At 45.3% G+C, this 27625-nt stretch overlaps 2 protein-coding genes across 2 annotated transcripts in view; one reads left to right on the top strand and one right to left on the bottom strand.

The window, feature by feature from the left end:
• Positions 1 to 46: 46 nt before the first annotated feature.
• On the bottom strand, positions 47 to 24735 carry LOC126542437 (uncharacterized). The gene is made up of 10 exons (XM_050189503.3): positions 24028 to 24735; positions 19459 to 19666; positions 17037 to 17143; positions 16100 to 16332; positions 13341 to 13509; positions 12446 to 12617; positions 10564 to 10664; positions 7434 to 7572; positions 3281 to 3532; positions 47 to 795 (listed from the first exon to the last, which is right to left on the bottom strand). Exons 1-10 carry the CDS (start codon positions 24139 to 24141, stop codon positions 656 to 658), a joined length of 1635 nt encoding a protein of 544 aa, XP_050045460.2. The 5' UTR covers positions 24142 to 24735; the 3' UTR covers positions 47 to 655.
• Positions 24736 to 25447: 712 nt separating this feature from the next.
• Positions 25448 to 27625, top strand: part of LOC126542634 (blastula protease 10-like) — a 34748-nt gene continuing 32570 nt past the window's right edge. The window contains exon 1 of the mRNA XM_055077401.2: positions 25448 to 26158. Within this exon, the coding sequence (XP_054933376.2) occupies positions 26018 to 26158 (141 nt within the window). The 5' untranslated portion in view covers positions 25448 to 26017. The remainder of the gene's footprint in view (positions 26159 to 27625) is intronic.

Below are 27625 nucleotides of genomic sequence, written 5' to 3'. Positions count from 1 at the left end.
TTCAGTCGATATGCATTCATTTTTGCAAAATTGACCATCCACCAGCTGAGCCGCAACGATATTCTTTTCTTTATTATGTGATAATCACAAATGTAGGGCATGTAAAGGCCGGCAACAATTGAAGGCGCCTCTCTGTATGAGAGTAGAGAGAGGCGCCTTAGAGAAGCGCCTCTGTACCTCTCTGTAAGAGAATATAAAGAGGCGCCTGAAAGTACGACCAACCTTCTAGGAGAACATCTTCGCGTTATCACACCTATTGCTGTCACGAGGGGCGGACGCCTGACCGCCATCCGATTAAGTAATGCTCTTAGGACAGAATTTTTGTGATTAACGGGCCCTAGATTTTCGAATAGGCGAAACTTAGTTCGCTGGAACGTTCGAATCCTGCTGCCTTGGGTTATTTTGCTGTGTTGCCGATTAAGTTCATCGACTGGTCGGAGATGATGTTACGCCAATTCTTTGTGTCGCCACGAGAATTTAAAATTTGGTAGCGTTATATCTCCATTAGTGAAAAAAAAGGTGTCCATAACTTTTACGCCTACTTTTGAAATATCGCTTTCATGCTGTTGGAGAGGAGCGCTCTGATGTACCACTCTGGTGCGGCAGAAATTTGTCAGTATAACGCGTACTTTGTGCTTTTGATTCAGCTCCACTGTCAGTTTCGGACTGCTTGTTCTTGTTGCTTGAGAACCCACTGGATGAGCTCACGCCTGACGAGTTTTCCCAGCTCGTTCCGTGGAATCTTGTCGACGAACGTGGCGCCACCTTCCAAGTTGAAGCTCTTCGGTGCGTTAGCTGGACAGCGAACAGAAGAGGAAGAACGAGAAGGTAGAAAATTATGAGCAGGCAATACAATAGATTTTTACGAGGTGATTGCACTTGGCTTAGCATGCATGTGCAGCTTAGACAGTTGCCTTATTTGGACGATTGGCTGTCCGCTGTGAATCGGTCACAGGGTATCATGGCCTTGGTTTTTATCCAGATTCGTGGTAGGTATCGTGACTAAGAAATCACCAGAAAGTGCCCCTTACACCGCTGACGTACACGGTAAATGGTGAGTTTTATTCAAACTCGTTTTTCGATATATAAACGCAAATGGCACATGCTCGAACTGAAAACATATCAAACATCTCAGGCGTAACAGCTGAAGACATGCGTCAAACGAGCCGTGCGCGTGGTGTCTATCTATAAAGGACATCTTTAAATGGATGCTATTGAGTCAGCGTATCGGAAAAGGCTTTGACTTTTTAGCAGTTTTGTTTATTTACTGCAGGAGTTTCTGTTGCTGTATGGCAGGAACACTGTAACGTGCTTGCGAATCACTTTTTATTTTTATTGCAGTAGGAATTATAGGGACACTCGAGGCGCGTTCGTGCAACACCCTCTAGACTATAGTTAGACAATAGTTAGACTAGAGTGTGTTGGTTCGTGACGTCGCCGTCGTCGCCATGGTACTACCTCTAGTGCGACAGCGCATGCGCCACCCGCTCAGCCCGGCCCAGCCTACCTACGCAGCGGGGGAGAGAGAACGCATCGAGACACCCTGGCCTATTGAGAAAGGAGCGTGTACAATATTTCTACCTTAGCCCAGCCCGCCGAGCCTGTTCTGCCAACTGACGCCATGTCACATGACGCGCAGGCCCTGAAACTTGTCCATAGGAGGTCTTGGCCCGACCTGCCGACCAAGTTCTGCCCGCGCTGTCGAGCACGTACGCGGCCCGCGCACCATGTGTTGGAGGCCACGTGGTCTGCTGCGGTTTCAAGAGGGCGAAGGGGGAGTATGCGAGGGCTAACCGAGAAGGCCAGTGGCTCTGCGCGCGCTGTCAGTGTTAGATACTGCATGATCTGTTGAGTTTTGGAGGCGCAGTACAGGTAAAACGATGAAAGGAACGGCAGCGCGGAACGTTCGCTTTGGGACGTGCACGCGCTCCTCCCGGTGCTGCCTCGCCTCATAACGACAGTGCTGCGACCGCGAGTGCTCGCGCTCATCAAGTAAACTCTGCTTATGTGACTTCGGAGGCGTGACACCACGCTTGTCTCGTTAGTTAGCGTATGTTTACTGCAATTTATACTGACAGTAAAACTACGATTCTTACTTCGTGTATTTGCTTCAGACCCGGCCGCGTTTGATATGTGGTTGTCGAGCGGAGCAATTGCTAGCAGCTTTTGCAAGGCTAGGTCCGCCTGCAGCAAGCAACTCTCTTCCTTCTCCACCGTGCTCTCGGTGTCAATGCTTCTTCTTTCGGGTCATACCGCGACACTTTTTTATTTTTTGACCCCACTGCGATCGCAATAGTTTCATCAAGAATGCTTTAGCTTTGTACTGGCTCCAGCTTTATGACATTCACAAATGGGAGGCCTGGTTCTGTAGTTGAAGCTCACGACGTTTACGTCACTGACATGATGCACGGTGTAACAGCTATATTTATAAGCACCCTAAATGATACAAAGTCAAATTCAGCCTTGAATTAGAATGTAAGGATCTTTCGCAACTGCTTATACTTTCAAGGTGCCAACTTGAGCGGACGTGCAGAAAGCATCATGTGTATTGAAGGACACAACTCTCGTTTTTTGTCTCTTGGCCCTCTTTACATTTCTGCTTCTGATTTCTTAACATAAACAATTTGTTTTTATGTTTGATATCCGAAGTTCGTTTTTTATAGGTAGTACAGTTGAAACTCGATTTAACGAAGTTATGACCACGCTCGAATTACTTCGTTAAGTCAGGATGTTCGTAAACTCAAGAAAGAAATTTTTCGGTCCTTCGAAATCTAAAATTGTAACGTAGCGACACGCAGACTACCGCGGCATTGTATTTGCCGCTAATCCAGCCATCTGTCGCATAAAGCATGAAATCACGAAAGCATACACCGCGGCCCTTACCGAGGTGGTGTTGAGTCGGCTGCTCCATGTATAGGCGTGGCGTGCAGCCTCGTCAAAATAAAGCTAGGGATGTGACCATGGCGCCTAGATGTTTTAACGCGATAACTTGGGAGCGCACGCTGGAAGAGAAAAGATTAGAAAGAAGTCACCGCCATTCTTACTCATTCATTTCAGGAAATACTTCGTTAAATCGAGTTCGGCCTAGTGCGTTTCATTAATTAGCGTTTGTGATAACATTGAAACCTATGGCTACCTGCCGGGGATTGAAATTTCTGCGTTAGATTGCAAACTTCGTAAAATCGGGTTTTGTTAGATCGAGTTTTAACTGTACTTCCGACGCCCCATGCTTTTAAATGTTTCACTGACTGTTCGGCCAAATTTTATAAGTTAAACCAACCTTCCATAAATCGTGCGAAGTGTTCAACGCCCAGTGTCCTGGCTTCGGGCTTTCGCACAACCACAGCGTGAGCCACGTGTCCGGCTTCATGATGCGGGAGCCCGACGACGGCGCAGTCATGCACTTCCGGACACTTCTGCAGCACAGTCTCGACCAGAACTGGCGAGACCTTCGTACCGCGGCAGCAAAAGAAGTCGCTCAGTCGTTGCACCAGATACAGCCAACCGTCTTCGTCGTAGTAGCACAGGTCGCCTACGCGCGGAGATAGATAGATAGATAGATAGATAGATAGATAGATAGATAGATAGATAGATAGATAGATAGATAGATAGATAGATAGATAGATAGATAGATAGATAGATAGATAGATAGATAGATAGATAGATAGATAGATAGATAGATAGATAGATAGATAGATAGATAGATAGATAGATAGATAGATAGATAGATAGATAGATAGATAGATAGATAGATAGATAGATAGATAGATAGATAGATAGATAGATAGATAGATAGATAGATAGATAGATAGATAGATAGATAGATAGATAGATAGATAGATAGATAGATAGATAGATAGATAGATAGATAGATATAGTCGGATACAACTTTAGAAAAAAGGAGGCGTTTACTCCTCCGAGGCGGAGGCACACGAGCATCCACCAATGGGCATGCACTCTGCTAACGTCATGAGCCGGACGGCCGGTCACACCGCCGACGTGGAAGATGGCCGCTCATGCTTCGAAGTGGGCGATGTCGCGTCAGCTGTGTGCTTCAGCCCCTCGTCAGAGTGAATTCCAAAACTGTTTGTGATGGTCTATTGTGCCGGAAATATTACTGCGAGCTTACGATGCGGCATTTGTGCCGCGTGCGTTTATTCTGAGCCATGATCCAGCGAAGGAACATTGCAGCGAGCACCGCTGGCGCTGCGCTATGCTTTGCCTGAAAACAGGGTCCCGCGGCGACCGCTACGAACACACATCCTGCGTGTTTGTTCCATGTTGTTTTATTTCGCTCCCGAGTGAAGTTACGACGAGAAAAGCTTTCCAAAGTTTGCCTACTGTTAGCGGCGGGTGTGTTCGTGTACTGTGTCGCTGCCTTTTTCGTCGGACGGGGTGAAGTGATGGAGCAAAACTATTCTCAGGAAAAATCAGAAAAGTGTGCGCGCATGAAACAAACCTACGAGTGTCTCAACGGGAAATATTTGCACAAGAAGCCTTTAACGCGAAGATTTGTCGCCGTCAACTTAGCGTGAACGATCATTGTCAGCAGTGAGATAGCCGAGCGACTAGCGACGGTGTTCGAGCGTTGTGTAGCACCGTCGATTGATTGCTGTCCACCAGTGCTCACTGCACGAGCAAGTTGTAGAATGCGTGCTGTGAAATTGTGAAAACGCAAAACCAAAAAATATAATTTTTATGCTATTTAAAACCAAGATTATTTATTTAAAACGATGAATGAAGCATTTTTGTACCTTCCTGCCTCGACCATATTCTCGCCCCAGGTTTGTAATGGTTGCGACAAATGCATTGTTTTATATAAGCACTTTTTCAATAGTAACTGATTCATTTTAAGTTTGGAAAACGAATAGTGGATACGCCGTGTACATGTGAACAAGCGCAAAAGCCTTGCACAGCTGCTCTTTCTACTTTTGTCACTTGCAATGAAGCTAAAGAGCAGACGACGGGCAGCGTTGTAGAAGGCACGGGGTTATTTTTCTGTTGCTATCCGGCATGTGCTGTATCACATGAGGGCTCTACTAAACCAGTCATCAAAATACAAAAGTCTTTATTTATACCGAGAATTACGCGTTTCAGGAACACGATTTTTCGAGCGGGACTATTTCAGTCGCGGAGGCAATCGGCTGTCGCGCTTCGGTCATCTGAGCGGGGCCTCCCCTTTTTTCTAAAGGTGTATCCGACTATATATAGATATGCAGCTTAGGAAGATGACAAAACGGCTAGGTTAGCTCATTAGTAAAGCGACCATTTGGGAAGTGTGTTGATTACGGGTTCAATCCCTGGACCAGGGTAAATTTTTTACCTGCCGCGGTGGCTTAGCGGGTATGGTGATGCACTGCTAAGCACGATGTCGCGGGATCAAGTCCCGGCCGCGGAGGCCGCATTTCGATGGGGCGGAATGCAAAAGACGCCCGTCTCCTGTTCATTGTCGGCACGTTAAAGACTTACATGGTGGTCAAAATTATACCGGACATACATTACGGCGATACTCATAATCAAATAGTGGTTTTGGCACCTAGTGCCCCAGAATTCAATTCAGTTTAGCAGGATGACAGCGTAGAGACAATGAATAAGGCGTTAGCTGAAGTGGTCAAAATTTATGTCAGCCGTTGTAAACATAGACAGGAATAGGGCGACGGAAAACCTGCAAGTTTTAGTGAGCAACAAAAAATATAATGTGCACAAGTCAAAGCATGAAAATATCGAAGACTAGAATTAATGTAGCATTAACTGAGCAGTCAAAATTGATCAATATAAGTGGAAAGTAGGTAATATTAGAAGTTATAACAATGGAGATATTGAGGAAAAACTCATCTACAGAGGGAGCATGAAATGAATAAGAAAGAGACTAAACCCTTACATGGGCAGAACGTGAAGGAGTAGTTCATTGATGTGCCTTTGTCCTGTAGTGTCATTAGAACAGGCTGATGATGACCACCGCAACCACTGGTAAATAAATATACTCGTGGGCAGGCTTTTCTTGATTGCAACAGCAATTATATGGTCACTCAAGGCGAATATGCGGCCGCCATCATCGTGACGTTCCGTGTGTATTCCAGGTTCAATAACAATGAGCTGTCGACGCCCCGTATGCTGCGGGTGCAAGGGTAAGTGTGCGAGGATGAGCCGAGAAGTATGGCGGAATAATGCGCACCCTCTTTTCGCGCGCACAGTGTTTGACGTCACGTGATCGAGAGAGCCAGCGCGCGTCTCCTCCTCTCGCCCGACCCCGGCCCCGAATGTTTGTCCACGAGCCGCATGTCGGAGGTCATCTGCGGCGAGTGCCAGGGTTAAGGACGAGCCGGGATGGCTAGTGGCTTCATGCCCGCTGCCTTCACTCGCGCCCAGTGTTGGATGTCACGTAATCTAATGGCATCTTCGGATGGTCGCTGCATGTGATCCTCCAGATACGAGCGCACCAATTGCGGAGGCACTCTGGATCCCAATAAGAGATAGCTTGCGCCAGCCGAACAGCTGAGTTCTTTTCGGAGCGGTGTGAGGGAAGGAAGCGAGAGCTGAGGGAACTTCTGGTAACGCCGGCCAGCTCTGTCACCGATCATAATCATCGCCGATGACAATCGTCGTCGCCGGAGCAAGAGTCCCTCTTCACCAGCGCAACCGCGAGGAAGGGCGGGTACACGTGACCGGAAAGCGACCGATTTTTTGGCTGCTCCGACGGCAATACCGGGAGCGCCTCTCGGCGCTTTCATTTGGAGTCGGGCAATGGGAAAGAGCGATCCGAATGTAGCCGTAGCACTCATTTTCGACCATCCGAACAACGTCAGTCTTTTGGGAGCTCTTTAGAGCGCTCTAAAACGATCGTTCGAAGATGCCGTAAGTTACAGAGCCGCGGTGAAGTGAGCGGCAGTACGAAGCGTTCGCTCCCAGGCGCCGGGACTCCTTATCGCACCGGCGTTACGGCAGCGAGTGCTCGCGTTCACCAAACGAGATCTGTCCGTGTCTATGTGCGCGCGCAAGACATCATGCTTGTTTATAGTTAGTAAGCGAATTTTTCTGCAATTTATACGGCCAGCGAAACTCCGAATATTACTTTATGTATTTGTCTAATACTTTGCTATCGCTATGCTTCTCCTTTAGGATGAAACTGCGACATTCTTTCTTTCTTTCCTTTTTTTTCTTTCTTTCTTTCTTTACACAGTCCCTAGTGAGTCAAAATAGAGACAACAGAGACGTCAGTTCTGTTCCATATGTTTCAGAGGAAGTCCTCTCAAGACTTAACAATAAATACCTGCTGCGTAAAATTAATATTTCGGCTCCAAAATACGCTCACTCGCACGATCTACTCTTGGTTAAAAGCTTCACCCGCCTGCTAATCCATCCATGCTGTAACTTGCTGTGATTTTCCTTGTTCAGATGTCTTCCCCATAGCCTTAATACAGAGACGAGAGTACCTGTCCTGTACCAGCCTTCGCTGTCGCTGACTGACTCGTGCAGTCTTCCCCAGTAGCCGCGCATCAGGCCCGGACTTCGGACCACGAGCTCGCCTTGTTCCCACGGGCCGAGGGGCTTTCCCGTCTCGAGGTCCCTCACCTGCACGAGAAACCGGACAACGGGCGGGGATGTCAGGGCGTGAAGACGTTGCACACGTGCAGTCCTTGCAGTAAGGAATACGCATGCCCAGACCTAGCCCACGCCTTGAGACCGCGCAGTGGCAAGCAATGTGAGAGGGATCAGCAATATCTATTTTTTAACTCTTACTCTAACTGAAGACATTCATGCGGGAAAGAAAGACAGACGCAGTTATTATGATATCCAAGCTGAGAGGCCCGCCTGAATTCAGCATTAATTGGCGAAGGGAAAGAGGATTAAAAAGACGAAGAGAAAGGATTTTGAGGATGAAGGCAAAAATGGTGGGGAATGAAAAGCGAACAGGCGAAAGACCCTTCAAATTCTCTAATCCAGCCCACTTTCGTGCAAGAATTTGATGATATCCTTTAGAACATACGACGACAAGGGAAACGTGGGGAATGTTTGTTTAGCCACTGCGGCCTCTTGAAGAGAAAATTTATGTGTTCCCTTTCACATTTCTCGTATGGGTACGCGGCTTGCCCATGCTAGCTTTGCGTATGCTTTAACGTACGTGTAGAGCATTACGAATTTGATACAGTGCGGCCAGGAATCGGAAGGTTCGGCCACGGGGGCCAAGAAAGAGGACCCGTAACAATATGTACGATCATGCATACTTTAACAATGTAAAATTATACACAATTATAATATATGTATAACATGCAATGCAATGTGATATAAACATTTCATTTTCACAAACTGCGGCGTATGTCTGGCGTCAGGAAATTACCACGGTTCGTATAAGTGCCCTTCTAATACCAAACAACAAACTACTACCAAACGCTTTGCATTACACAGCGCTCACCTGGAGCTGTACCTGCCAAATTTGCGTTTTGCAGTTTGAGACGTGAGTTGAGGTATGTCTGTCGCTACACTCTAGCATATCGCCCGACATGTACTGTGGCTCGTGTCGGATTATCTTGAGAATCCATTCCATTTGCATCACTACATTTATGGACTGCATAGGCAGCACTGCACTGCATAGGAATCGAAAGCCGCATTAAACAAAATTAAAAATTCGTCATTGCATGCTTATATGTATGCGCATGCATGCAGTACCTTCTTGCGTGTGTGTACTATAGGCTTCAGCCTAGAATTAAACTAGTAGTACGTGCATAACGTTCCCCTGTTTTTTATATCCACGAACGAATTGTTTGCACCTTCTGGTTTCGGCGCTGAGAAATGCGCTCATTCAAAAGATGAGTGTTAGCATAGTAACCATATCACATGAGGCAGAAACATAGGCTATCACTCGGCAGAAGGTCATTGGCGGGACATGGCTGATGTCCGACGTGTCTATGAGACACTGGATTTTACACAGCCTACGTCGGAAGACTGTTTTCATTTCACGTTCTTCATTCCAAGTTCACAATTCCTGCATTAATTCCTGCATAAACAGACAATGCAATGCAAGACAATGTTTATGCAATTCCTGCATAAACAGACAACTGGATTTCCTGTCGGAAATCCCAGTTGTCTGTTTTGCTACATCCGTACCGAGTGGGCTGATTCAATTATATCTTAGAGCGCAGCCCTTAGGCGCCCGTTCCTGCGGCGAGCGTCGACGTCCCTTGGAAACGAACGAACGAGCACAGCGAAGGATGAAAGAGCGAACGCTGAGCACAGTGGGAGATGAAAGACAGCGATAGCGAAGAGAGCGTGAGGAGGAAAACGGAGCAGGAGGGTATATGGCGAAATCGTGAAAAGAAAAGCGCAGTGCCACGCAAGACGAGCTCTGCGGCGACGATGGCTACGAGATGGCGCCAGAGCTGCACGCGTCGTCTGTACGGAAACAAAGCGCTGCATGAGTGGAGGCCTATCTGCAGCGGCTGCTGTGAATCGGGCCCAGACGTCACATATGCGCTGCCTCTCGTGAGCTCCCGATTAGGGGAGCCGCGTCATACTTCACTCCGTTTGTAACGTGTCACACAAGGCAGATTGTCCGTGCCAGCCAATATATCGCGAAATGAAAACACGCATAGAGCTGCGCTCAAATTTCGCCTAAGGAGTATCGCAATCGTCGGTGAGTTTGTGGCCAACATAACATTTCTCGATATGTAAAGGATCTGAACACTCCGAACAAGAACAGCGCTCGAACAGGAACAATGAAAGCTTCTCGGAATGTTTTTTTTTTAAATTTTACTCAACCAACTAACCCAACTACTCACCCCTGTATCTGAACATGTTTTAAGTTTGTCATCTGGTAACGTTCGTAGTGAATTACTTTTGAGAACAAACGCGAATATTGATTGTGCTTGACGCTAGCTGGATTTTTTAGAGAAAGAGAGAGAGAGAAACAAGGAAAAGCACGGAGGTTAGCCAGACGGACGTCCGGTTTGCTACTTGCACGGAGGAGAGCGGATTAGGTATGGTTAGAGACGTCCAGTAAAGAGTCTTGGCCAAGGTAGACTGACATATTACGTCCTTCATTGTGTAACTCTTGGCAAGGCCAGAAGTGGTATATGCCAGAAAACGATTATTGATTGAAATGGGCATGGCTAGGGTTATATAGTTATATAGTTATATAGTTGACTGCTCATTATTGCAAAAAAAAAAAATATTACATGGTGTTCGAACGTAAAAGAGAAATCAACGCGAATGCGTTTGTAGATTTTTTTCCTGTCGGAAACAACCAGCATCTGCGATGAGGTCACGCAATCTATATATGGTCACACAATGACATCATCGGAACGATATTTTGAGGATGACATGTACAATTAAGTAAAAAGAAACTCGCCCTTCACCTGCAATTTTCTCTCCCATGAAGAGCCTTTCTCTCTTTCTTTCTTTCTTTCTTTCTTTCTTTCTTTCTTTCTTTCTTTCTTTCTTTCTTTCTTTCTTTGTGCGCAAACAAACTCGGGAAGAAAGAGAGAAAGAGAGAGAGAGTCAAGCCTGATCAGCGCCCGCGGTCAGTTACACTTTCCCAGTTTTGAGCGAAAATGTTCGGAAACTTACCATTGCTTCGACTCCCATGCCCAAGCGGCCTATGGACTTGAAACGGCATGGTGCATTATAAAGGCCCGCTGTGATGAACGGGATCTCCGACTGGCCGTACACTACAATTGCGTCAAGAATAAAGGAAGAGGTTGACCACTATATTAGAGGGACTAATCTGCTGCTTCAATCGCTTCACACAAGGTTATAAATCTAATATTTCCTATGTTTAGCATTGACACAAGAAACGGGAAAAAAAAAGGACGAGTGGGATGACGCGCTAGGGCTAAATGAGAATGTAAGCCTGACGCTGTTCGGAATTTTAACATAATAATAATAATAATAATAATAATAATAATAATAATAATAATAATAATAATAATAATAATAATAATAATAATAATAATAATAATAATAATAATAATAATAATAAACGTTTACTATGCCCTTTTCTTTCGTTTTTTTTTTCATGCGAAATACGAGGAGGCGCGTCGTAGATGCTTCCGATGTTCTAGGATAACTAAACGAGGCACTTTGTTCATACTTGGCAGAAATAAAGGCCAGCTTGGAAGGGATGTCGCTAATGTTTATAGTGTGGGGTTTAATTACGGCCTTTGCAGCAAATTACGTATATGTAAGCACGCCGAAGCGTTATAAGTATTTTTACGAGCAGCGAAGAACTTATGCCGCTGTAGTATTAGAATATGACTGCCGCCGATAATAAATTTAGTAAGAATTAGGGGAACATATATAAGCCAATATGCGTGCGAAGTTAAATGAGTATGAATGGATTACAGATCTGTAAAAAGAAAAATCCTTATGCAGATGTGCTTGAAAGCGTTATACGGCCGTTATCCACTCACGTTTCCCAGTGACCCGACAGAACTCTACGTTACACCGAGTTCACATGCGGTTGAAATGGGGGCCATCTTAGGTCTGACGTGTGGATAAAGTTTTGCGCTTCTGGCTTAATTATGAACGTTTCAAATGATTACTGAATACTCGTTTTTCTTATTCCTGTATTTATGAGTTTACGAGGCGCATTGTATGTTTTCCCAGTGTCCAGTGATTAAAGGATAGTTATGCTGGGGAGGGGGGGAGGGGCGGCTGCTCTGAGAGATTAAATGGGCAGATTTTGCGCGTATGTGTATCTGGGGGTGGCGCGGTATGTATGCGTGCATGTATTGCTGATCATCAGGCAAGGGGCCACCATTAAAGTTTTTGTAATTCTAAAGTTTATTCTAAAGGAGCCAAATAGTCAACTTGGCGAGTTTAGATAATTTTTCACTGTTCCAAAATGGTTCCAACGATAAGAAACACTTTGAAATTTATGTCACCACACTGACGTATTGACGCCGAGGCTTCGACGCGATATTCAAGCAACGGAAGCATGGCTTTCGTCTTCTCATCAACTTTTTCACCGCGAAATAGACGAAATTAGAGTTTCAAAGAATACCTCATTAGCCTAAGGTGATTTAGCATTTCTCTTTCGATCGTGCCCCAGTTTGATTACAGACAACTTAAATTCTTAACACAACTGCTCGACTTCGCTGGAAATTGGGCTGTAATTCTGCGAGGTCGCGAATGCCTGCTGCTGTTTTTTTTTTTTTTTTTCTAAGGGGGAGTAGCAATGCTATGCAATAGTTAAGTATAGGTATAGCGAGCTCGTATCGAAGCCCCTGGGTTCTTCTTTCGAACGAAAATAATGACGAGATTTTTGTTTTCCTATTTTATGTTGGCACTGCTTGGAGGCCAGGTAGCTAGCCATATTCTGGAAAGTGCGCGAGGCTAATCAAAGAAATGATATCGTATTTAGAAGTGATCAAACGAAATGAGGCTAGAGTCGGTAGCATATAGGGTGTGACGGGTCAGTTAGGACTTTGAAAATTTTTGAAGCACTTACACTGTATGAACGACTCGATATTTAGCTCCTGGAATAATGCTTTGGCCACCTCCTCGTTAATGCATGTGGTCGCAGACGTGACGTACTTGAGGGAGCTGAGGTCATAATTCTTGCGCTTATCATTTTCCAGTATGCATCGTGCCGTGTAAGGAGTCGTGCTCAAGGCTGTGACCTGTTGACAACAAAGAGCAGCAAAATGGTTGCTAAGGTGGCAAAATATAACGCCACAGAAGATATTTTTTATTTGTTCCCTAAGTGCATTTAAAATACTATTAGGATCAATAACGGGTGCGCAAACATTCAATTGTGAATCTGAATCGAATAGTATATTCTATTTGTTTTGCACTTTATTTGGGAATTCAGTATTCGACATTGTCGAATATACAATTCTGGTCGAATATAAGGGACATTGACACAAACTGAAGTGCCAGGTACGAAAAAAACAGTGCCATAACCATCGACGATGATTGTCAATGTAAGCAAATAACCGAACACTTCTACAAAGCTACTCGTTCATTAAAGGAATGATGAGCTTTAACGCGTGTATTTGTTTTAGCGAGCATGCTTATGTAACGCTTATTGTTTCATCGCATCATCCCGTCGTAAACAGGGCCGTTAATTAGCACCTCTGTGACGGTAGTTTAGCTGGCTATACGTAAAGCTGATTCGTCATACGTGTTGTGTCGTCTCCAGAGACACCAGTACCCGTCATGTTGGCGTATAGGGGCTTTGGCGTTGCCCTGCTAAGCCCGAGAGTTCGGGTTCAAATTCCGCATTTCGGTAAGGACGCAATTAGAAGATAATAATTATAATAAAATAAACGCTCGTGTATCATGCACTGGGAACACGTTAAGAAAGCAATGTCATGCTCGGCGTTCAGTGCATATATATATACCTTGTGCGTGTGGAGCGCCTCGAGGACATCGTCAGCGTTCTCAACAAAGGCGACCGAGGCTCCCTGGACGATGGCCTTGCAGACGACGTCGAACAGCGCGTATACGTGGCCCAGAGAAGTGGTGCACAGAGCCACGTCATCTGTGCTCAGGTTCATGTGAGCGGGGTGGCTGAAATAGATTAGTCAAAACCCCAAACAAGGAGGATAAAAAGAGAGAAAGAGAGAGTCGCAGTTTCGCCCGAAAGGCGAAGCATTGGCAGCGATAGTACAGTATTAGACTGCTCCACAAAGTAAGTCTCGTAGTTTCACGGGCGTGCACACAAAGCAATAAGCATTCGCTGACCAACTAAACAAGCGTAATGGTGTAACGCGCCCGAGGACACGCGTGGACCACGTTCATTCAACGACTGCGAGCGCTCGCGCGGTCACAGCGCTGGCGTGGTGAGGAGCAGGGCGCTGAACCGAACTGGAATTGAACCGACCAACCAGAACTGAAGCATTATTTTCAGACAAACTGGAACCGAAACGATTTTTTTCCTGCCATCTTGGAACGGTTCGAATCCGAACCGGAATTAATTGGAGGAACCGTTTCGAGATCAGCCCCGGGTCATTTCCGCTGAAATTATACAACCACGTGCAGCCCACTGCTCTGTCGAGAGTGGACCACGTGTCTCGTGTGTTAGCTCAACACAGTGCGTGGAGCGTCCCGGAATCACTCTGTATTTCTAATTGCTTCCAATTGGCTCAACAAGCTCCCCTTCATTCTAAACAAGATCTAGAGTTCTTCATTAATAAATTCTATAGTAATTTCACACTCTTGCGTAAAGCTCATTTACACGACAAGTTGTTCCGCGACCAGGCGGGATGTATTCCTGGTGGACGTAAGATTTGGCGATTGAATTTAAACGTATCAGGCCAGTGCGTATAGGCGTTTACGGAAAGAAACAAAGGAGTAACTCGCGGACTTTCATAAATCTCAACACTGCGACGCTTTTCACTCACCATAAAGTGCACATTGATCTTGATAGAGCACCGGACTACAAGCGGCATTGCACACTGTTAAGACAATGAAATATATTCGGCCTTCAATTACAAATTTCATTTGAGAAACAGCACGCCAAACAACTTCCACTATTTCACTTACTGATGGTGGTTCCACAACGACTGTTTTGCAGTGCGCTATAGGTTGTATAACCACACAATTTTTTTGTTGAGCCAATGATTGTGATTACTACAATTGGATTCGGCAGTTAATGTCTTACCACAATCCCACTAACCATGTGCCTTTCACCATTGGAGAAATCAAACAACCTTGTGCAACGTCTGTTCAGCTAAGGGACGGGACGGACTCACTCTTCCCATGTTGAAAATTGTATTTCATAAGCAATCGCCATTTTTTTCATATTTAATTTTTGTTTAAAAGTGATGAACTTCACTATTTGTCGGCGAAAAATAGCATTACTTTTGTAGCAAAACCTAACCAACCACCCAGTTCGTGCTCATCATACCAGCCTTATATATCTAATTAACTTGATTATCGGAAAAATCTCAGAAATAATTAAATTTCCGTAGATATTATTTCCTACGCTCTAACAATTTAATCCATCCTATAAAAAATGGTTTTACATATAGGAAGAGTGTGCCTATAGCCTTATACCCGCTCTGTAAAACACTCGGTGAAATTAAAGGTCAAAAGCTACACACTTCACTCATTTCTCTTGATTTCAACGGTGCCTTCGACAGCGTTTTGTAATTCACAGTATTACAGTATTTCAGGTCTCACAACTGCTCTAAATAGTTTCGCGAGTTAAAATAAAGTCTTTCCTCTAACACCAAACTGTCGTTTATCGCCTCTAGCGCTAGCGAGGCACAGACCACACCTTCCAGTAGAAGTCCCGAGGGCTCCCAATAAGTACTATACTATGGAATAATATTATTATACATAAACTTTTCAAATCTCCCGGTGCGTCAACAAAGGCACACACTGACCACAGGTAACTGTCACTTCCGCAACCAACCACTTGGATCAAGAAACGAGGCACTCATGTTATCTCCGGCTGGATGCGTCTTGTAAAAGAGAAAGCATGCTTCCTATGCTTAGCCGATAGCCATGCCGATACTTCCACCGCAATTCGCAACCCCACTGTAACCTGAAGTGGAATCACCCTCAAACACCAAGGGTAGTAAATGCAGGGAAGTAAATGCAGCACACCGTGTGCTTCAGACACCACCTAACGTTTCCCATCCATATTACCAGCGCGAAGGGGACTCCGAGAAGATACGCGGACGACACAAGCGCTGGAGTACAACCGCTAGTTGTAGTCCAGCGCTTGTGCCATCTGCGATTCCCGTCAGTGTCCTGTTGCATCGCGCTGGTAACACGAATGAATAATCTCGCAACCAAAGCGTCGAGGGCTGACCTGACAACAAGGCCAGCATGACAAGATGACCAGTGCTGTGACGGTGAGACGACTACACAATATATACTGCGTACGGGGCAGCGATGACCCGATGACGGCACGGACACGTACGTTACGACGCAACACGCATTGCGCACCTGGGGATCAAATTCTGAGGAGACAAACAAAATTTACTTTTCGTCTACCTCCTTCTGCTAAGGAACCATGCTGACGATTAGCTTAATTATGACGCCCACTCTGTACAGACGTTACACAATTCGGACGAACAGCCCTTAACTACTACCGTCAACAACAACAACATGAATCGTGACCGCGACGACAAGTAGTCAAACGTTTAACCTGTTTGCCTGGACGACGGCTAAGAGAGATTCGTGGTAGTGCACGACCACCTTAGCCTTGCCGGTCGTGCCACTGGTCGACGTCATGTAGCAGATTTGTTTTTCCCGGTACTCGATCGAGGGGCACGGCGTTCCGTTCCGTATGCGCCCCTTCTTCAGCAGCTCGCTCCACGTGATTACGCAGTTGGACGCATCGTCCGGTTTGTCTGCCAGCTCGTCCAGCACTATGATAGCCTGGAAGAAGGTATTCATTAGAAGAAAAAAAGAAAAAGAACTCACATCACGTTTACTTCGATTTGTAAGTGCAGGTAAATGCAGTTAAGTAATTTACGAAGAAACTGAATGCTCGTTCCATAAGGGGCACTATATAATTTCTTTGCTGTGGTATTTTTGAAAGACCAGTGAGAACACATTTACCGCGGTTTATATTGCTGTAATATTAAAAAGACTGGTGTAGATAAAGAAATACATCCTCCATATATTACGAATTTGTTGATATTTACCAGACACGCACTTCCCTGACGTGTGTACGCGACACAGATGAATGACGCGTGAAGATGTCCCTCTGTCAAGGAGGCCATATTATTCCGGCAATGCGTATTGGTTCACCCTTTTGTGCATCTTCTTGCGTCATTCCTCCAAAAGCAGAAACTTTCAACTCGCCCATAATTGGCCCACGCTTCCGACATCAACATTTTCTTTTTTTCTAAAGCGAAGTGTTGGTTCTGATTCCGAGGCGAAGCTCAACATTTCAGTATGAAATCATCTCTCTCTGTCTATTTGTTAGAGCCTACAGATTTATCCCTGGACCATCCAATAAGTGTGAAAGTATTCTTGGACGTTCCTACCGAACACATAAAAGTGCTTCTATCGCTATCAATCTAATACTTTCGCTCAGGTCACATTGTGAGAGTTAAGTGGAGTTCGAATTCTCGTACCTTAATAGAAGGAAGCTCGAGCTGTAGCTTGAGAGCGTCCTGAACCCAACATGGTTCACAGAAGAGGGCGACCAAGGACAGGGGCCGCATCGCATCCGCAAGGATATCTGCGCAGGCACATAACTTTTTTAGCCACGAATACATTTATTCTTTAACCACAGGAGTGGAGAGAATCTGTTATGGGAATTTAATGACAGAGTGGAGACAATCCCATAAACAACACTACTGCGAAGGCTTTCGTTCCACGTATCTGTGCGATTATTGATAATGTTACTATGTACGTAAGTACTTCAATCTATTCGAAAGTGGCTCGCGTAGCGGATGATGGCTGTATATTATGCTCCGGATCACTTGCATAAGTAACTTGCTGAAAAAAACTAAAAAAAAAAAAACTGAAATTAACCCGCACACAATAAACTTTCTCCGCATCACCCTTACCTCTGCCAAATTTGAACTCAGTGCCGCAATCACTTTTTTTTTCTTCAGGACAATGGGAAATAACGCGTATAACGGCCGTATAACGCTTTCGAATGCAAGCATAAGTAATTCACTGCAATGACCGCATACAGCAAACCCACAAACTTTAAGCTTTGCATGCATATATCAGCCATAATATAACCTGACCCTCCTCCTGCCCCACTTCCTCCATTTCCCAAACTTGAACTCAGTTACAGATATAGTTCTTCTAGGACAGCGATAAAATCTCCGCGCTTTGTAAAGCATAATTATAGCGCTCTAAAGCTCTTCCATAGCTAACTCATTGTAAAAAAATGCAGTAAGGCACACTAAAATTTGCCTGCGCATCACTCATAACCTGTCCCATATAATCTAGGTGTCACATTCAGTTGCACCGGAGACACGAGGGAAACCTTCCACGTGCTTCGTAAAACTTCTGAAAACAGAGAGAAAACTAGTATTCAGCAATTACCATGCAAAGACCGTAAGTCATTCAGGAACTTCAATCCTTGGCCACAGATTACCCCTAAGGTGTCCTCCTCGGGGCCACATTCAGTTTTCGAAGGAGACTGGCAAGCACTTCGTACAATGGCTGCATCACACTTTCGAGCACTAGCACGCGTAATTTACTGCAAAGGCCGTAATTAACTGACACAGCTTAAAGCTTACCCCGCTTGTCACCCATAATATACCCCCTATTCTCTCCAAAAGTAAGCTGTACGACATAGTTCTCTCAGGACCCCGGGCAAACTTTCTACGTGGCTCATAAAACAGGATTCTCACCCCCTCCAACGGCTGTATAAGCAATTTTGTACGATTGCTGTGTCTAATACACACTGTGAACTTTGGTCGTACATCATCCATATTATGCCACCTCATCATAAAGCATATTTCAGCCTTTCGCCACGATTATAGTTGTCCCAGGACGCACGGAGAGACAAAGTATACACGTGGCTCGTATAACGCCTCTAAAGAAAAAGAAAACGAGCATCTAGTAGTTATTTCCAAAGCCCTATTCAACCTCCACACATTAAATTTTCCGTCCACACTCCCATAACTTGCCTCTTCCCCGTCGTAATCTCTAAGTGACACTGGATAGCCGTTTTTACGCGTTTCATATATAACGTCTCTGAACAGGCAGAAAAATATTGTTGAGCAATATGTGTATTTCGCATTTAGCCCCTAGTTAACCCACACTTCAGTCTATTTTTGGTTGACATCCCTGCCTTCTCTCTTTCTTTCCTCCTCCTATTCCTCAGCCTTGACCTGCACGCCACCACTAACATGCTTCCCATTCTCTCAAAATTTAAACTCAGTAAATGATGGCACCTAGAACACAGGTAGAGCACGGACGTATATTTTTTCGACCGCTTCTAGCCGTACTAACAGTTTCGGTGTATATAACGGCACTGCAGACCAACGCATTCACCATTCGTGCAACAGTTTATCTTTAATCGATAGAGGGCGCTAAGAGCGTTTGCGCGAGTGTCTGTCCGCGCTGTTTGTGCGGGAATGAAGCTAGGCGACGCACGCACTAGAGTCTGTAAAAAACAAAAAAAAATCTGATCGAGCAGGTTGGCATGTTACATTATTTTCTGGCTTTGGCCTTTCTCCATCCTAATTATCTTGACTGTCAGAACCGGCCATGTTTTTTTTTTCCTCCTGAGAGCCGATGAAAAACGCTTCTACTCGCTACACTTCCCCAACGTATATCCACGTGACAGCCTGACGTTCTCTTCTAGCTATCAACGCGGCACTGTGATTAGGATGAAAATTCATCACCCGAAACACTTTGGAAGGGAGGGCACTTCTTGCTTCAAGCCGTCCACCTTGCAACAGTGTCTCTGACCAACTCTGTTGTCATTCATTGCACGTACATAGCGTCTTCAAGTGCGTTTTCTTCTAAGCCGGGCACGTAACAAAAAAAAAAAAAATAAGAAAAGGCGCCTTGGTGGCTCCCACGCACCGACTCCATAGCCCGGGCTCATGTACATGGACGCCACACCGGCACTAGCAGCGCCCAGGAACGCGGGCAACAGCTGCAATCGTCTGCCGCTGAGAAGCAGGATCCTCTCTCCCGCCTGTAGACCCAGTCGCCAGAGCGCCGCCCGCACAGCCTCCACCTGCTCAGCTACTTCACCGTAGGTCACCGCTTCGTCGCTTGTGCCATTGATCTGAAATAGGGCGCCGCAGCGAGGGTTAACGATTCTCTTGCTCGTTCATTCTTTTCAGAAGAGATACGATCTTTATTCAGATGTGAGAAAGGTTCGCTTCGCCTAGGGGATCAAGTTTTTCTATTTTTCTTATTGATGCGCAAGCGTCAAATGGCCCGTTGGGCGAAAAAAAGCCGGTGACTGCAGTATGTAGCAGCGAAACAGCACCTAAAGTCCCATTGGCTGTGACGCTACGGCACGGGCGCGCCTCGAGGGAGCAGAGGGGACGAATGGGAACACCTGCTGCAGCGATGGCGCGCCAGGTGTTGCGTGATGGGGGAGGGCACCGCCGCGACGCCACGTCACCTTCGCTCTCGCTCTCGGAAGCCGGCGCGCGGTGCCCGAGCCAGTACCGCAGGCTGCTGCTGCTGGCTGGCTTGGGCAGCACGTACCGCTATTGAGCCTGAAGCATCTACTTCATCGGCGGCCGCAACATCGACAGTAGCGAAACGTGGCCCTCCACGCCTGTACAGCGCAGACGAACTAAGGGAGCGGAAGAACGCAGCAAAACGAGCGAGGAGGCAAGCAGCGAAATACACCATCATCGTCAACTCTCTCAGTACACGGCGGGGGTGGAAAGTGAAGCGGCGCAACACGCTAGGAGACAGCACGATGCCACTCGAAGGCGTGAAGCGGAAGCGGATCGCCAAGCAAAGCGTCTCAAGCGGAAAGAGGACGAAGCCCTTCGAACACGGGAAGCAAAGCGCCGAGCTAGACAGCGCGAAGTATTAATGCTTTCGCATTCGCGACTCATAAGACATGCTTATAGGTGTCCTCAGATTTTGTTTGCATATACAGTTGTTGTGGCCCCGCTTTCCAGTCGTTTTAATTTCCGCCGGTGTCTCCAGGTGACATTCGCAGGTGCGTGTGTATGTGTGCGTGTGCGTGGGCATGCATGCGTGCGGTTCACGCGTAATCATGAGATCAAGGAATGACATTTCCAATGTTCAAGTGTCACGACCATAAAAAAGGTTCTACGTTGTGGCTTTCTCCCATTTTACTACTTATAAATAATTCATACATTCCATCATATGTCGTAGTCTGGATGGATTTGCCACACTGTTTATGGATATATGCCCTTCCGATGTTCAGTCCCTGCCGTATTTTCCTTTTTGTTCACGGGTTGTTTCCGGAAATATTTCATGTTATATACATTGCATGTGTACTTGCAACCTTCTTTTTTTAGAAGTTTAGAAGTTTATTAATTCACTCATTCAGACATTACAAATGGTTTTTACACAATGGTTCTGTGGGAAGTAGTGGCAAAAAGGCAAATAAACAAGTGAGTGAGTGAGTGAGTGAGTGAGTGAGTGAGTGAGTGAGTGAGTGAGTGAGTGAGTGAGTGAGTGAATAAAAACAAACAAACAAACAAAAAAATAAATAAATAAATACCTGACAATGTGCCAAAACCCGCACTAACCACCAGATTGCACAACGCTGAGTCTAATCGGCTTCTATATATTCAACAATATGGTAATGAATGAAGCACGCATAGTTCTACAACTAAAGATAAAGATATAAAAATAAACAGAAAATGCAGGCAATTAGACACTTCGCGAGCTGCTCGCACAAATATCACAACAAAACCTTGATTACAGCAAAAGGGTCATAAACATTTAAAAAGAGCAACAGATCAAAAAGCGGACTATTAGATTAAACATAACATTGCACGCAGCACGTGTACGTGCCATCGCGCATCGCGCCTATGTAGGCAACACCAGAATCCTTCCATGTTAACACCGCTCCGGAAGTTCACATCTGACGAGTGAGTAGATGAGCATGCATCTTTTAAAAAAAATAAAAAAAGAAAAGAAACGTTACTGAGCGGCATTCTTCTATCGTGCCGGCAATACCACGATGTGTATTCAGTAGCTGAGGAATCATGCATGTAAATTATTGCCTACCGTAACTTCTCAGGGTTCCCTCACTGTAATAGGTAGTGCGTCTAAATCTATAGGTGTTTGCGACAGTGAGCTTCACAGAATGGGTCGAAATACATAGAAATGCACAGAATACACGGAAACTTGCGTTCTTGCAGATCAGAATTCATCAACAGCTCGTGAATTATTTTGACTGTCAAAATGCGGAGGGACCTGTCGTGGAACTGCTACACAGGTTCCCCGTGGCTGCCCTGCCGAGACAGAGCGACAGGGCACTGAGACGTTTATTCCACGTATACACAGTCAGAAATGCAACTTCTAACAAAGCTTCTTGTGTGTTTATATGAGCTCGACATAAGATGACGCGACAGGCACTTGATGTTATTTTTTTGCACGATTTACTTCGGAAGAAGCAACGAGTGCGCTGAAAACACGAAACGAGTATTCTCGGGAGTGGCAGGTTTTATGCGAGGCTGCATATACCCGAGTTAGTTATCTCGGTAAAATGTACGGGATAATAAGCGAATCTTAAAGCGCCAAAGGTACAGTGAAGACGATTGACACAGCTATCGCTGCCAACTTTAATCCGGTCATGTCATCATAAGATAAAAAGTACTAAGCCCCTGCAGCAAGTGCAAAAGTTGCAGCAAGCCGGCTTTCCGATCCCGCTGCTGCCTTCTATAGCGAAACGGCTATTAGCTACCTTAAAACGGTAAAAATGAAGAAAGAAATGATAGAAATGATCTAAACAGTTCTCGTACTAGCACGGCAGTTATTCCCTGCGCATGAGGCATTACACAAATTAGAAAAGAAAAGGTAGCAAGGAAAATAGGATTGAGAGTATTGAGAGTTCTATTTTGCGCAAGGAGTAAGCTTTCAGCTCTTTGCCGTAAAGTAAACAAGGTCCCAAGGAACGGGAATGTGAAAAGAAACATATAAGCGACGTTTTGTTGAATGCACGTGCGTAGTTATTAATAGGATCACGTGGGCACTACTGGGCGCAGACAGGTCAAAGTATGAGCGATCGTGTACAGGAGCAATGCACACTCACTTGATAACTTAGTCGCCGGTCACTTGGCCGAACGTTGCAGCAAATTTGGTTAATGTGAACCAATTCTCGAAAAATTGCACATTCTTATGTCGCTACAGAGTGCATGGTGCTCGTGAGATTAGCAATTTCTTTTCAGATATACCAACACGAATATTCTTACGTTAGCATGCTTTCTCTCTCTCTCTCTCTCTCTCTATATATATATATATATATATATATATATATATATATATATATATATATATATATACACACACACACACACACACACACGTTGTAGTACATAGTTATCGAACGCGTGATAGCCTGACGACAACAGTGGCAGGTGATTAAGTGGTGTTTCTTATGGTCTCCGCGCAGACTCTCTTTTCTACATATATAGCAACTAATATGCAGTAAACACTGGTTGTTAGTTTGCGCTGTGTCTGTCGCCTACACTAAACGTACCGTATTTTGCGCTGTTCGATTCCTTTCTAAACGTGCAGCAACCAGGTTACATTAGCACACTCCTACAAGGGTTACCAAATTTGCGCTAGATATTGAATCTAAAATGGCCGTTATCTTCGCCTAAGCTTATTAAAAACAAAATGAGGATTTAGTTTATCCATCAACAGGTTTGAAATCTTATCTATGAGCGAGCTGCCGCTCTTTTGCCCCATAGAAGGCGAACCGCAAGATGCTTTTCTTACTCCAAGATGGTGAAGTCCGTAAATACTTCGCAGGTCTCGTGCCAAGGTTCGCGCTTATGTTCAAAAAGACAAGTGATCGTCGTGTTTGCCTGAGTGAGTTGAAGTGCCTTGCCGCCGAAATACAAGAGGCGATAAATGTCGACAAATAAGCATTGTGCTAACGTTTTCACAACGAAAACCTTTTGCGAAATCCATGCTCTTTTTTGCGGTGAGAGCAATTGTACGCAAATGCTGTTTGTTGAATGACTGTAAGTTATATGTCCTCCATGACATAGAATCAATCAATCAATCAATCAATCAATCAATCAATCAATCAATCAATCAATCAATCAATCAATCAATCAATCAATCAATCAATCAATCAATCAATCAATCAATCAGAATCTCCTTTACTGGTACGACGGAAGCAATACGTACAAAATACTTGGACCAATAGCCTATGCAACTAGTAGCTGGTTCAATACAAACCGTTTCATTAAAGTCAGTCATGCTCATATTTTCTCCATTTTAATGGACAAGAGAAATCATGCCTATGAAAGTTGTAAGTCATTGGCTATCTTTATTTCAACGGGCACTGCGTTACAAGTTACCGCGAAAATAACTCTAATAACTGCGCACGTATCAGAATCGCACGGACATCGCACTTTCCTCCAAACCTAAGGCACTACTTGCTGGTTATGTTCGCGCTTTTCTTTCCCTCACCCATTTCGATCTCGCGTGACGGCGCAGGTGTTGCAGCATGTACTCCCCAAAGTTCCTCCGCAAGTCGAAGAGCTGCTCCTTCGGATGAACGAAGCTCTTGAGCGGTGATGCCATCTTCCAAAAATCCGCGGTATCCGCCGGCAGGAAAAGAAGCCGCTCGTTCACGGTGGTCGCTAGGATGACGTCCCTCTTGTCTCGTCCTTGTGGCTACTGATGGAGAAAGAGCGCTTGCTTTATTCTTATACAGCCGGTAGCAAACGCTGAGGCGCTGAGACTGCCTCCAAGGGGTCCTCACTAACACTATTTCTTGGCCTTTCTAGTGCTTTATTTCCTCGCCATAGTTGATCACAATCGTACTACACCAGCAGACAATGAAGGTTTGCTAGTAACAAAAGACCGAGCGGTCTCGGTTTCGTTCACTCTTCTCGCTCCTAACCATGGGCATAGCTCGTCTTTTCGTTCATGCAATGATACCCTCTGTTACGTCACTCGATATGACGGCCACGGCTCGCCATTATTTCCGGTGCCAGTGCATGGAGTGAAGTAGAAGGTGCCGGTGCCATCCAAGGCATCTTCAATGACGAAGGCGGACAGACAGGCTCGGCGACGATAAGCGACCTATTCGAAGAAAGGGTTCCTTTAATGGTGCAATAACTCCGCCGTCTGTCGCCTTATCGTCTTCCTTTTTATCTCTTTGTTCTTTCAGGCAGACGAGATGGCTATGTTTTCGCTGTCCTAGAGCTGCACGCGTGCACCTCAGGGATAGTTCTTTTCTTCCTCTCTTCTTCCTCCTTTTTTCTTTTTTTGCAGTGTTATCAGTATATTGGCTGTAAAGGAGTCTCGTGTAGCCTATCTAAAAGCGGTGAAATGAAATGCCAATAAATGTATGCGCAGCCGAATGAAATGACGGTCGCAGGGTGTATTTCCTGTGCCTCTTCGTCACTGCACACAGGCCTACAGTTAATGATCCGTCACAAAATCGGGACATAACAATGCTCATAGAGCCCCAAGATTGCTTCATCTGTACACCCGGTAGACCACATGTTCTTTAACGTGCCATCAATGAACTCAGAAGGTTAGTGTCAATGCGTAAAAAATTAAATTATGGGGTTTAACGTGCCAAAACCACTTTCTGATTATGAGGCACGCCGTAGTGGAGGACTCCGGAAATTTCGACCACCTGGGGATCTTTAACGTGCACCTAAATCTAGGTACACGGGTGTTTTCGCATTTCGCCCCCATCGAAATGCGGCCGCCGTGGCCGGGATTCGATCCCGCGACCTCGTGCTCAGCAGCCCAACACCATAGCCACTGAGCAACCACGGCGGGTGTGTCAATGCGTACGTTCACGTAAGGCGGTGATGCTTCGCTATTAACTATATATTCATGTGGGCCGCAGGGTGGAGGGAGAGGGGGGGGGCGTTTTTTGCCTCCACTGCCCGTCACAACCCTGCAGGTTCCTCTGCGGTTATACGTCGATGAGACATACAGCTAGGGCTCTGTGTATGCCTAAAACTCTGCGTGCTTAGGAAATTATGAGGCAAACGGCTGCCAGGCTTCGGTCAAAGTGCAACGCATAAGGGCGGCAACAAAGCCAGCCATAAGCAATTATAGTAAATGCAGAACGCACTTCGCTGCATAAAAACTACACAATGACATAGTCGGCACTTGGTGAGAGACGCATTTGCCGCTAAATTGACTCGCGCAGAAAGGTAGAGACATTGACGATGCCATGCGCGTCACTTCCAGCTTACTTATTAATAAGTAGAAACGGATGCGGCGAGCACGGATCGCAATTATTCCTACCGCGCTGAGACGAGACGCGGAGAGGGACAAACGCGTGAAAGTGAAAAAAAAAAAAAAGAACTCTCCTTGAAAAAAGAAAAGTGCTCCTTGTCGAGCACGAGTGTTGACCGGCGTTCAAACGTGTGCGCAGACGTCGGTGGTGATCCACGAGATCGGGCACGCCGTCGGCTTCTACCATGAACAGATGCGCATGGACCGGGGTGGCAGCATCCTCATCCTGTGGGAAAACGTGCCGCGGGACAGAGCGTCCCAGTTCGCCCAGACCTTGGAGAACAGCCGGGGGGTGCCATACGACGTCACCTCGGTCATGCAGTACTCGCAAGGGGTACGTATTGGTCTTGCGTACACGCCTGCAAGCGTCAAATATAACCATGCCACGAACATTGCTGTATAGAGAGCAGGTATAGAGAGCAGCCGGAGGCGAGCCTTCTTATTATTTTTATTATTATTGATATGACATACGGAGATGTTGACGCATAATTTAGGCGCCGGCTGCTCCTTAGCTCTTGACTGGGTCTAACCTACAACACACAGGGTTCGAAATTACATGTCAAACAACCTTCTCGTACAAGCGCCAGAACTTGTCAAGCAACGTTGTCACAGTAACGCTATGTGGTAAAAAAAATACGTGGTACATACAATATACACGTTGAATAGCTCACAGCACTGTGCAAGAAAGTCTAAAAATACAAATAATGCTGGCACCTAATAATACAGTCTCTAGTCAGCGGGTGGTGCATACATCGTGTAAATGCGAATACTACAGTAACCGAACAAAACAGTCTCTAGTCAGCCGGTGATGCATACATCGTGTAAATGCATTATCACATGTAGTCAGAACTGAACAGTCAACATAAGATAATCCATGCATAACACAGCGTAATCTATGGATTATTTCATGTTATGCAATATAAATGCATTATCAATTGAAATAAAAAGAACATTAAAAGCGTTAGTAACGGCCAACAATGCCGCTGTCCTCGAGAAAAGTTTTTAAAGCGCTCTTCTGCAAAGCCGTTGTTGGCGAAGAGCCCAAAAGTTTCTTTAAACTGAAAGTTCTGCAGTCTAATGTCAATAAATTATATTTAAGGCGGCGTCTTGGTGTGTCGTGATGTGGGCAACCTAGAAGGAGGTGATGTATATCTTCATCTACAAATCCACAATCACAATGGGAGGTTTCCGCACGGCCACTTCTATATAAGAAATGTCTTGTGTAGGCAGTGCCTATAGCCTTAATTGATAAATAAGGCTTTCAGAATTTCTGTCTAATGACAATGGAAATTTGAATTCAATAAACGTATCGATATGATACAAATGAGAGCTCTTAGAATTCCGGTCAAACCACGTATTTCTACACATTTTAAGAGACCTTTCCTTATAATGCAGTGCAATTCATTCTTTGATATTGGGAGCAGAACCACATCATCTTTGAGGTGTGCTTGTCGCGATTCTTCATCAGCTGCTGTGTTGCCAGGGATGTTGCGATGTCCGAGGCGACCCTTCTGTGTTTCTAACAGTTTTCGTGTAAACCTTTGCAGGCTTAAGTGTCCTCTGTAAAGGCTCTGGTATCAGCTAAATATTGCATTTGATTATTCTTCGCGTGCCTTCAGAAATTCGCGCGCTCCCGACGCTATTATCGACGCTCTTGGCAAACGAGATCATTATACAACGTAATCAGTCCTATGAGGAAGAAATGGTTGCAGATCGACAATGATGTATTATTAAAAAAAAAATGTTTTCATGCATTTCATGTTTTATTACTAACCTAAAGAAAACGGTAGCTATAGACTGT

The sequence above is a fragment of the Dermacentor andersoni genome, chromosome 2, assembly GCF_023375885.2.
Source record: "Dermacentor andersoni chromosome 2, qqDerAnde1_hic_scaffold, whole genome shotgun sequence".
Lineage (NCBI taxonomy): Eukaryota > Metazoa > Arthropoda > Arachnida > Ixodida > Ixodidae > Dermacentor > Dermacentor andersoni.
This window is presented reverse-complemented; position numbering and strand designations above follow the sequence as displayed.

Bases quoted from the DNA above. Each gene is read 5' to 3' on its own strand.
- LOC126542437 (XM_050189503.3), bottom strand. From the start codon at position 24,141: ATGGCATCACCGCTCAAGAGCTTCGTTCATCCGAAGGAGCAGCTCTTC. The intron at 13,510-16,099 runs GTTAAACGTTTG...AATCTATTTCAG, and splicing joins GCCGTCGTCCAGGCAAACAG to CCACCCCGCTCACATGAACC. The intron at 3,533-7,433 runs GTACTCTCGTCT...CTCCGCGCGTAG, and splicing joins CGAAGGCTGGTACAGGACAG to GCGACCTGTGCTACTACGAC.